The sequence below is a fragment of the Protobothrops mucrosquamatus genome, unplaced genomic scaffold (assembly GCF_001527695.2).
Source record: "Protobothrops mucrosquamatus isolate PMUCROS unplaced genomic scaffold, P.Mucros_1.0 scaffold_148, whole genome shotgun sequence".
Lineage (NCBI taxonomy): Eukaryota > Metazoa > Chordata > Lepidosauria > Squamata > Viperidae > Protobothrops > Protobothrops mucrosquamatus.
Genome location: NW_015386224.1, coordinates 12,202 through 22,991, shown reverse-complemented (window position 1 = coordinate 22,991; position 10,790 = coordinate 12,202). Strand labels below are relative to the sequence as shown.

General features: G+C 39.0%; 2 protein-coding genes across 2 annotated transcripts in view; both read right to left on the bottom strand.

Annotated features, from left to right (window-relative positions):
- Nucleotides 1–4,141, bottom strand: part of RPS13 (ribosomal protein S13) — a 6,097-nt gene extending 1,956 nt beyond the window's left edge. Inside the window, exons 1-3 of the mRNA XM_015819275.1 lie at nt 4,037–4,141; nt 3,253–3,301; nt 965–1,043 (exon numbers count right to left, since the gene is read on the bottom strand). Coding sequence (XP_015674761.1) covers nt 965–1,043; nt 3,253–3,301; nt 4,037–4,059 — 151 coding nt within the window. The 5' untranslated portion in view covers nt 4,060–4,141. The remainder of the gene's footprint in view (nt 1–964; nt 1,044–3,252; nt 3,302–4,036) is intronic.
- Nucleotides 4,142–5,881: 1,740 nt separating this feature from the next.
- PIK3C2A (phosphatidylinositol-4-phosphate 3-kinase catalytic subunit type 2 alpha) overlaps nt 5,882–10,790 on the bottom strand; it is a 17,038-nt gene continuing 12,129 nt past the window's right edge. The window contains exons 14-15 of the mRNA XM_015819253.1: nt 9,747–9,872; nt 5,882–8,950 (exon numbers count right to left, since the gene is read on the bottom strand). Coding sequence (XP_015674739.1) covers nt 8,768–8,950; nt 9,747–9,872 — 309 coding nt within the window. The 3' untranslated portion in view covers nt 5,882–8,767. The remainder of the gene's footprint in view (nt 8,951–9,746; nt 9,873–10,790) is intronic.

Below are 10,790 nucleotides of genomic sequence, written 5' to 3'. Positions count from 1 at the left end.
AAAATGTACAATTTTAGCAGCAGCAATGATATTTGAAGGCATTAATCAATTCAGTAATACCTTAAATAAAAGTAGGTTCTAAGATTTCAATTATATTAATCATCAGAACTTTATTGAAGGAAAAATATCTTATTTGACTGGATAAAATACCAGTTTATACCCCCTGCAACCAATAAAGCATTTGGGATGTGTGTGTGTGTGTGTGTTTGAGTGTATAAAGTTATATATATGCCCATCTTACCATAAGATAACTCTGGGTGGCTTACAGACATAAAAATATATCTACATTAAAACCTGAATAAATTAAAACCAGAGATTAAAATAAAGGACATGTGGGGAAAGGGCGAAATAGGAAAAGGTGGGATCTGTTGTTACCCCATTAACCATCTCCACTGTGCTGTTCTCCCATTGGAGCCCCAGGCCAATTAGCACAGCCCGGTCTTTAGGCCCTTACAAAAGGATAGGAGATTGGGGCCAATCTTACATGGAGTGGAGAGAGATGTTCCAGAGGGCAGGAACAAAGGCAGAGAAGGCCCTCCTCCTGCACCCGTTGGTTGGAATAATCGTGCTGATGGGACCCACAGCATGCCTCCTCTGCTGGCATGAGTGCGATGGGCCAATCCCAGTGGGATAAGATGGTCCCTCAAGTAACCTGGACCCATGCCATGAAGGACTTTAAAGGTGTTCGCCAACATCCTAGATTACACCCGGAAGCAGACTAGCAACCAATACAGCTCACAGAACAGTAGTGTTACAAATACTTAAAACTATGAATAGCCAATAAACGAACTAGCCAGCCAATAAACCAAGGGAAGTTTACCAAGGTAAACCAAATCAATAAGATGAATTATTTGGCTTCCTTACTCCCAAATGACTCTAAGTGGCTTATAACTAAGAGCCAATATACATGCCCTCATGTATATATTATTAGTTACTATTAGCACAGCATTTTATTTCAACATACCAATTTGGGAAGGTGTCAAGCCTTTTTTTGCCAACTTGTAGATCTGCTCTTTAACATCATCAGAAGTAAGTTTCAGCCACTAAAAAAGTTCAAATGTCAGCCATTCAAGTTCAGATATATCAGATAGCAACCACCCAACACAGAACATGTAATAAATAATTCTGCTATTTCAAATTGCAAAAATAAAAAACTAAAACTAAAAAGCTCTTGGTAGAGAATTATGTAAGGAAAAAAGCATTAAAGTGCCACTTGCTACATCTTCATACACAATTATAGCTGCCAAAAGAAAAATAAAAGTAGGATGCCTTGAAATTACATAGTTTTTGATTTCTTGATACTGTGGTTTTAGAAGTAATAGACTTAACCCTGAAAAAAATACAAGTATAATTTCATAACACTTTAATGAAACTGCAATGCTATATAGTCTTCTGGTCAGTTAAATATTATTTTCCCCCAAATTAATGCCTTTGATTGTAACTAAACTAAGCTGCATGTATGACACCTGTACATATACCACCATGAATTAAAACTACAAAAAGAAGGTTGTAGCTCAAGTAATTCCATAGGCTAGCAAAACTGCTTAGAGTAACAAGTTTTGGTTTTTTTTTATTTTCTCATAATTGTCTTGGAGCTTGGAACTGGTTGAGCATTGTTTATGTTAATAAATAATAAATAAATAAACCCTTTATTATCAAAGTATAACATGTATACAGTGAAATTGGCTGAGCCTTCCTCTGTGCCCCCCCCCGTCACCACAAACTCACAGTGACTACAACCCCCCCAACTTATTTCACCCTGTGAACTAATTGCACATCACACCGGCCTCACGAGTCTGTCATGCATAAAGTTATAAAGTTGTCCCATTCAGACACAATGCTAAAGTATTAGATTTTCAGCAATTATTCGCAATTTAACATGTAACAGATCATTTTGAGAGGATCAACATTTATGTTCTCATTTTAAAGCTTTTTAACTCAAGACAGAAGTTTTAAGAAATAGGTAAGGACATATATTAAGATGCTTTCCTAATTAACGGCAAGATTGGTATTTTATTTCTTAACTGTTAAATCAAAAGGCCATTGTAGGAAACACATTTAAAATAATTCAGCCCGTGGGATGTTTACAAACATTTTGCATCCTTCACTTTGCAAGTTGGATGCTTTTTAATCAAGTCCCCAGCGGGGCTGAAGAACTACTTACTGTAGGCACGCTTCTCCTGTAAGGCAAGGCCGACTGGGACAGACCCTTTCTGTTGAAAGAGAAGTCAAAGATAGCATATTTTAGAAAATGTGACAAGTACACAGTTCGCTATAGCAGTGGTTCTCAACCTGTGGGTCGGGACGACCATTTCATGGGGGTCGCCAAGCAAGGCTGTCCGCCATTTTATTTGTCCGCCATTTTTTTGTCCACCATTTTTTCCCCTTTTCCGGCGGGTGCCTTACCTCCCTTGGGCTGGGCCAGCTGGTGGTCGGTCTGCTCCGTCTCTGCCGCTTGCCAGCTACGCCTCGGCCGGCGCAGGGGGCGGAACCACGCATGCGTGGTGCTCCCGGGCAGAGAAAGTCCTCAACTTACGACCGGTTGGGTAGTCCTCGACTTACGACCGATTTAGTCCTCGACTTACAACCGGTTTAGTCCTCGACTTACGACCGGTTGGGGTTGCGGCATTAAAAAGGTTGAGAACCACTGCGCTGTAGGATACTAACCAGCTTGATACCGTAGTGATCTAGAATTGCCAGCACGTAACCCTGCTGTGAATCTAGAACAGTCTTTCTCAACCTTGACCATTTTAAGGCATGTGGACTTCAACTCCCAGAATTCCACAGCCAGCAATGCTGGCTGTGGAATTCTGGGAGTTGAAGTCCACATGCCTTAAAATGGTCAAGGTTGAGANAAAAGTAAACTAGTATTAATATCCCTAACTCCACAAAGTATTATTCTACATAAGTAGGTGAAATATATATATATATATATAAAAAAAAAAGTTTTTATCTAAAAACCTAAATTATATTCCACCATTCTATGCTTATTTTGAATATAAACAATCCATCTTCTCCATATTGATAAAAATTGTTCATTTGAATGATCCTTCAAATAAGCCGAAATTTTTGCCATTTCAGCAAGATGCGAAACCTGGTATTTTATTTCTTAACTGTTAAATCAAAAGACCATTGTAGGAAACACATTTAAAATAATTTAGCCTGTGGGATGTTTACAAACATTTTGCATCCTTCACTTTGCAAGTTGGATGCTTTTTAATCAAGTCCCCAGCGGGCTGAAGAACTACTTACTGTAGGCACGCTTCTCCTGTAAGGCAAGGCCGACTGGGACAGACCCTTTCTGTTGAAAGAGAAGTCAAAGATAGCATATTTTAGAAAATGTGACAAGTACACAGTTCGCTATAGGATACTAACCAGCTTGATACCGTAGTGATCTAGAATTGCCAGCACGTAACCCTGCTGTGAATCTAGAACAGTCTTTCTCAACCTTGACCATTTTAAGGCATGTGGACTTCAACTCCCAGAATTCCACAGCCAGCAATGCTGGCTGTGGAATTCTGGGAGTTGAAGTCCACATGCCTTAAAATGGTCAAGGTTGAGAAAGACTGATCTAGAAGCCGTACTTTCAGAATTACAACAGCTGCATAGCTTTTGATTTTATCCGAGCGATGTAACGAAAACGTTGCACCAGTATAGGGAACCCACGAGGCACCGCCGCCTCCAATTTTCACACTTATTTCCCCGTCTCCTACACGCGGCGCCTCCCGAGACTTTTGCTAAGAGATGCCCGGATGTTCCATTGAAAATAAAGGCACGAGCGAGAGGAGCGCTAAACGTGCGGCGCGACAACCCGCCTCTCCTCCGCGGCTCTACTGGATTCCCGAGGAAACCGCCAGTCCCGCGGGGCTCGACGAAGTCGGCCTCTAAGCAAAGGCCGACCCGCCCCTCCATTAACAGAAGCGAAGGAAACGCTCCTGAACTAGATCGCAAAACTACGACCGGAGGAAGTCGCGACCGTTCCCGCCAGTCCTCCTCGGACCTCCTCACGCCAAGGCCTCGGCCTCGGCCAACTCACCCGGGGGCGTGCATGCGACCCATGATGGCGCCGAAAAGAAAGAAGCAAGAAAGGCAGCCTTGCAGTCAAGCTTTCTTTCCGCCGGAAATGACGTCGCAGGCAGAACGAGAAGACTTCCGGTTTCGCGTGCGGCTATTCAGAGCGGTTCTTCCGCCTGTTGATAAACTACATCTCCCAGCATTCCTTTCTTAGTCTTTCTAGTTGAGGGACGGGGTTTTGTGTGAGTGTGTGTGCGAGAGAGAGAGAGAGAGAGAGAGAGAGACTGTGTTTGTGTGTGAAGCGGTAAATGGCAGCGGCAAAATGTTTGTAGTTTCTTATCATATGATTTGGTTGTAAGAAAAAGCACCTCGACCGCCGCCTACCATCGCATCGTGGGGCTAATTGCCCCCATATTAACCATAATGTGTATCTTAAGATTGGCTCTTCAGATATCTGTAAATCTTTAAAAAAAAGTTCCCAACTTTACAATTTTACAGTGTGCGTAAAGAACAGCAGTTGGCCACTTCCACCCCCAAAATGTGATGTCTAAAAGGGTCGAATAACATTGCAACAAGTCCTTTAGGGTTTCCCCATTGTAAGGTGTACTTTCCTCCCGGAGTCTAGCGAAGATGTGAAGAACCTTTTAATTGTACATTACTACAGTAAATACATCGTTCCCAAAGTTACATTGTATTTTTTTCATTGCTCATTTGTCTTCACTTTGGTGTTTTGGGTGTTTAGGGGAAGTTGTATACATTAAGATTATACTGTTGGAAGTAAAGTCTAAAGCAGTGGTTCTCAACCTTTTTAACGCCGCGACCCCCAACCGGTTGTAAGTCGAGGACTAAACCAGTCGTAAGTCGAGGACTAAACCGGTCGTAAGTCAAGGACTAAACCGGTTGTAAGTCGAGGACTACCCAACCAGTCGTAAGTCGAGGACTTTCCCTGCCCAGGAGTGCCGCGCATGTGTGGTTCCGCCCCCTGCGCCGGCCGAGGCGTAGCTGACAAGCGGCAGAGACGGAGCAGGCCGACCACCAGCTGGCCCAGCTCAAGGGAGGTAAGACACCCGCCGGAAAAGGGGGAAAAAAATGGCAGACAGCCTTGCTTGGCGACCCCCGTGAAATGGTCGATCGACCCCAAATGGGGTCGCGACCCATAGGTTGAGAACCGCTGGTCTAAAGGAAGGCGTAATGGCAAAAAGATTATGAACCTGTGGTCTAGGCCTAGGGGGATATATAATGGGCGCTCCACCAAATGGCTGCAGTGAGGGGAAAGAACAGCAGTCATGACATTTCAACCCAATGGCAAATCAGGCTACTATGTTATCTTCTGTAGCATTGAAGAATGCTCCCTACCATTCTTTAATTGATCTTTCTCAACATAGGGGGAAAAATCAAACAAAAAATGCACTGGAGCAGTTCTATATTTTTATATTTTAAAGAAATTTAAAAGGACCTGCAAGAATTACTGGAAATAAAGATGGTATAGCAGGTTAGCATATTTTCCTTTATCTTCCCATTTAGTGTTTCTTAGGTGAAAATATTAAAGGTAGGAAACCACACTGGACATTTCAGTGATTTTGGCAGTAATTCTCAAAATGATTTAATCTTGTCCAAGTACATGAGATTTCACTTAGAATATATGGTCTACTACTGAGTAGTGCTAGGATTAACAGAACTACAGATCACAGATTTAGGTGTAAGAAAAGAACAGAGAGGCAACGTAAAGATAATAGTTAATATTTGAAGCAACTTTCTTAAAAATGCTCAGTGGAATAGATCTGATTGAAACTTTTGCACTTAGGTTTCTTGATCCACAGATACAAATTAGTGAATTTAGAAAAAAAGAGGCACAATGTTTTTATTAAATAGTATTTAATGTAATTGTAGGACAGTTATGGAGTCACATTTAACCCAAATATTTTGGGTTTAGGCTTAGATAGAAATAATGTACATCTTTATTAGCTATCAGTGTAATATAGCTGAAGTATTTGGTTCTTACAGATAAAGAAACAATTGAAGGCAAACATCCACATTTACTTATAATGCATTTTATTATTTATAAACCTTTGCCAAATTGTTAATCACAGTACTGAGAATACCACACAGAGATTATTAAATTCCTATAGATTCTGAGAATGGTGTAATTTTTTCCACATATGGAAGCTTTAAACTTTAGCCCACTGATACCAATGAACATAAGTTTACCAATTAAATCCATATTACACAGTGAACAATATTTTGCAGATTCTAGAAATATTTCTTTAGTTTAAAAGCTAATAGTATCCTGGAAGCAACAGTCAAATTTAAGGCAAGATACATTTCTGGATCATTTTAAAAATAGAGAAATACCACAGATCTCCCATGCTTTTTATATATACATATAGGTCATAAAAAGGCAGTATAAAAATTTTCAGTGCAAAGTCATAACTAATTATTTAGTACAGAAAATATGGAGGTTGTTTTTCTTAAAGTAAGATGTTTTCCTCAAAATGTTGAAGTAAATGTACAGACACAAACTGACTTCTAGCTGCAGTCCACATTTGATGCATAGGATTTAATTTCATTCACAAAGTATAAAAATGCCATGAGACCACATTTTAAAAACATTCCTTAGTAAAGTGTTACATCTGATTGTGATTATTCCCTCTTACCCTTTTGTATATCAGCTTAAATATTTGTGTTATTTTAAAAAAAAACTTTTGTGTATCACACAAATATAAATAATTTGAAAGAGATGCAAAATTAATGTTGCTCCTTTACATGTTTAATGATAATTGAAAAACACCTTTATAAGAATGTACCTGAAGAGCTTTATTCATTGTGGAGTTATTTTGAGAAATGGTGGTGGGCAAAGGCACAGGATGTAATAATGGCAATACTACCGTAAGGTGCAGCATATATTCTAACATCCAGACAAGAACTGCAGCTGCAAACGACCGTCATTAAAGGGTTTTTAAAAAAATTTCTAGATTTGTGCTGTGATACACTGTGCTGTAGTTACAGACTGCAAAAAAGCAGTATATATTTATTGCTTTATAGTTAATCTAATGCAATGTTTCACAAAAACAGTAGCCTACTTCCCTGTGTTTATATGACTTGTGGTTTTGTTGATGGAATGGAATACATCTCAAAAAGCATCAAGTGAGCAGGAAATACAATCTAGTTAGTTTACTCTATAGCTTACAACTTAGATATTTAACATATAACTAATAAACTCTTCTAAAAATGTTAAGTAGCTTCTATTAATCACAATGCAGTTTTAACACTGAGGAATCCCAAAATTTATTTTACAGTCGATTATGAACATTTCAGCACCCCAGGTTAACAACCATTTAATATCATACTTTCATTTAATTGCCTGCAATAGATTGTCACACATCTATCGTATAATTCATCATGCTATTTTTGTTTTTTTGTTTTTTTGCTTTAAATTCAGCGGTCTGTATTTTTATTCTAAAGTATTTGGGTTTCAACATTAACCATTCTGTGGAATGTTAATTCCTAGAAGAGCTTTTTTAAAAAAAACAAAATATTGGGTTTAGTATATTGCAATTATACCCAGCTTTCTCCAAGTGTTACAAATTAGCTGGATACAAATTAAAGAAATGAATTTGAAATACAATCTACCATACCTCATACATAGTATCTTTTATTATCTTTACTAATGGCAAATCAGTTTTAATTGAAATAAAATGCTTTGTGGATTATTCTCTTACTACTCATGAAAAAAATCTAAATGTTAACTCCAATGGTCACTGTGTCAACTTCTCTATACAGTAGCTAGTGCAATTTATACTTGACCTTTTTCTATAGTATGCATATTTTTAATTCATATATAATAGAAATCATGCTTTGTGGGACCTACTTTGAAATTCAAAATTACTGTTGAATAGCCCATATATCTACCTAAAGGAAAAATGCATGTGCTTTACAGCAAACCATGGTGAAAAATCAATTGCATCTGCATTTATACAATATTTGTAGTTCAACAACCTGGTAAGGTTTTTTTTTAATGAATCTAACCTAAAGTGGATCTAAATTGAAAGGGGAAATGTTAAAGAATTTATACGATGAACCACATAAGCATTTTTTAGCAAGTTTAACTTTTAGCATTGGAAAATGTTTTAAATATTAGAAATGAGGTATAAGCAACAAAATAAGGCACCATTATTTATAATTTAATTTCAATTATTGGCACTCATTCTAATAATGGCCTCTAAGAAGCTTTACAAGTCATAAGGCCAAATGCTACACTGAATTTCTATCCTTCTACTTGGGCCTCCCTTTTAACAGACTGAAAAATAATTTTGTCATGATCATTTTTTAAACTGTGCTGCTGTATGTGCTGAGAGCAGAATTATAAAGTCTTCATAATTATAAATTATAAAGAGAATTATAAAAGTTTGCAGTATATAAGGCAAACAATTCAAGCGGGATTGAAATAATTCAGGATAACCCCCTCAGATTGAATTTGAAACATTTCTTCATATTCAGAACTGCATTTATAACAAGTTATTACATTTATACAATTCATATACATCAATGCTTATATTGCAGTAAAAGCACAAAGCAGATGACTTGCCAGAAGTCTTGTGTAAAGTTCTGCAAAGGCTGGTCCAACTACAATCCCACCAAATTGCAGTGTTTCAAGCTAAAGTGTACGGATTACCTTCAAGTAGAGAAAAGTGATCATATACAAATGGAGTTAAGATTATTTAGGTCATATCTTCAGCTCTGTAAGTTGTCAGGCTCACAAATATGGTGCAGCAGCAAGCCTGTACCAGTTCACAGTCTCCTTGCTTAAGTTAAAATCCTTTAAAGAAAGAGTGATCCCACCCAGGAAAAAGTTTTCACGCAGAGATTCAGCACTGAGTACACTGAGCTGAAGTTCCCTTTGCTTGAGGGTTTCTTTGCTATATCCACTGTACACAAGCTATTAAAAAAAAATAAAAAAAATTCAGAAGCAGTGCAAGACAAGGCAGTTTACAAAATATCAGCAAAGTTTAGGATTTAGCGATAGCAATCCAAATAGTCCCTGTTGTCATCATTAACCAAATCCCACTAGTAGTTAGCTGAGGAACCGCTCCAATTCAAGCTATTTCTGGCTTGGTCTCTCCCAACCGTAAGCTTTGGTAAAGTGAGAGGCTGCCTCCTCTTGAACTCCCCCAACCCACCTATCTGGTTCCCACATGCCATTACTGTACTGTACTGTACTGTACTTGTGGTTCCTTCTTTTTTAAAAAAAGGAAGCCATGTCAAAGAAGGCACTAGCTGCACTGGCATGAGAGTTCACGAAAGTAAGTCCTGGCTGGCGCATGAACAGAAACCCTAGCAAGCACTAGCACAAAAAAACCAAGCACCACTAGTACAAAAAAAGGCACACAAGAAGCCCCTGACTGGTATTGTAGAGGCATGTGGTGTGGGGGACATGGTGGGCAGGACTGGGCAGCAGGGGTGGCTGGTAGGAGTGGGTAGGCAGGCAGGCAGCCAAAAGGCGGTCATAAATGTGGATGAGTCCAAGTATGTACAAATTTTGTTCACCTGTGAAGGCGCTGCAATGGCCAGAACTTCAAGGGTCAGTCATAAGTCCATTCGTTTAGCACCATTGTAATTTTGGTCACTGAATGAATGGATGTTAAATGAGGACTACCTGTATTCCTATTGTTTACAGTGGATGGTTTCTATATTACATTTTGCTTTGAAAAACCACCCAACTATTTCAAACTTACCATTTCATTGAATGTTGGATTTCTAGTTTTCCGTGATATTTTGGTTTTCCGCTTAGAGGTTTTATGCATGTCTGGAAGCAAATATGTCTTTACATATGGGTTAGGATCTGCACCATCATCAGTAACCTGACAAAAACAACACATTTTTAAAAACAAAACAAAACAAAAAAACTTTTAAAAAAGGACAACCATATTCAAAGAGAGCAGGGGAAGTGCTTAATGTCTACATTTGATTACATGTCATCAAGTCTTAGCAATCGCATAGACAGACTTCTTCTGCAATAATTTACAATCCCTTTAAAAAAAAGATACAAGCTCCAAATCACTTAGGGCCAAACTTTTACCAGACCTTATAAACATGGTGATAATTTAATGCTTATGGGAGAACTGTATTTTATAATGGCACTGGATCAGGCTACTTGGGGGACCACCTCTCCCCAAGAGTACTGTATATCTAGATCAAATATTGGGTATCTGAACTAATGCTATCTAGTAGGACTTAGGAAGTATGTCTTTTCTGTGGCTGCCCATACCTTATGGAACACTCTGCCCGTGGCAATTTGGCAAGTCCTTACCTTCTTAGCCATCTGGAAGGCCATTACAACCTGGCTTTTTACCCAGGCACTGGAATAGTGCAGTGAAGCCTATGTAGGGTTATTGGAGTACCCTGAGCAGTTGACTGAAACATCGGATTTTTAGTTTTTGTTGCATGGTTTTTATGGTTTTTACAGTTTTGTGAAATGCCCAGAGTGGCCTTACAAATCTTTTAAATAAACAAATAAAATTGTATTATTGTTTATTGCTTTATTGCTATTATTTTGTACAATCCTCAGGATTCCTTAAGAACCTTTTCTGGACCGGGACGCCTTGCGCACAGTCACTCAGGCTCTCGTCACCTCCCGCCTGGACTACTGCAATGCTCTCTACATGGGGCTCCCCTTGAGGAGCATCCGGAGGCTCCAGCTAGTCCAGAATGCGGCCGCGCGGGCGGTGTTGGGAGGGACTCGTCGCTCCCATATAACACCGCTTTTGCGTGAGCTGCAC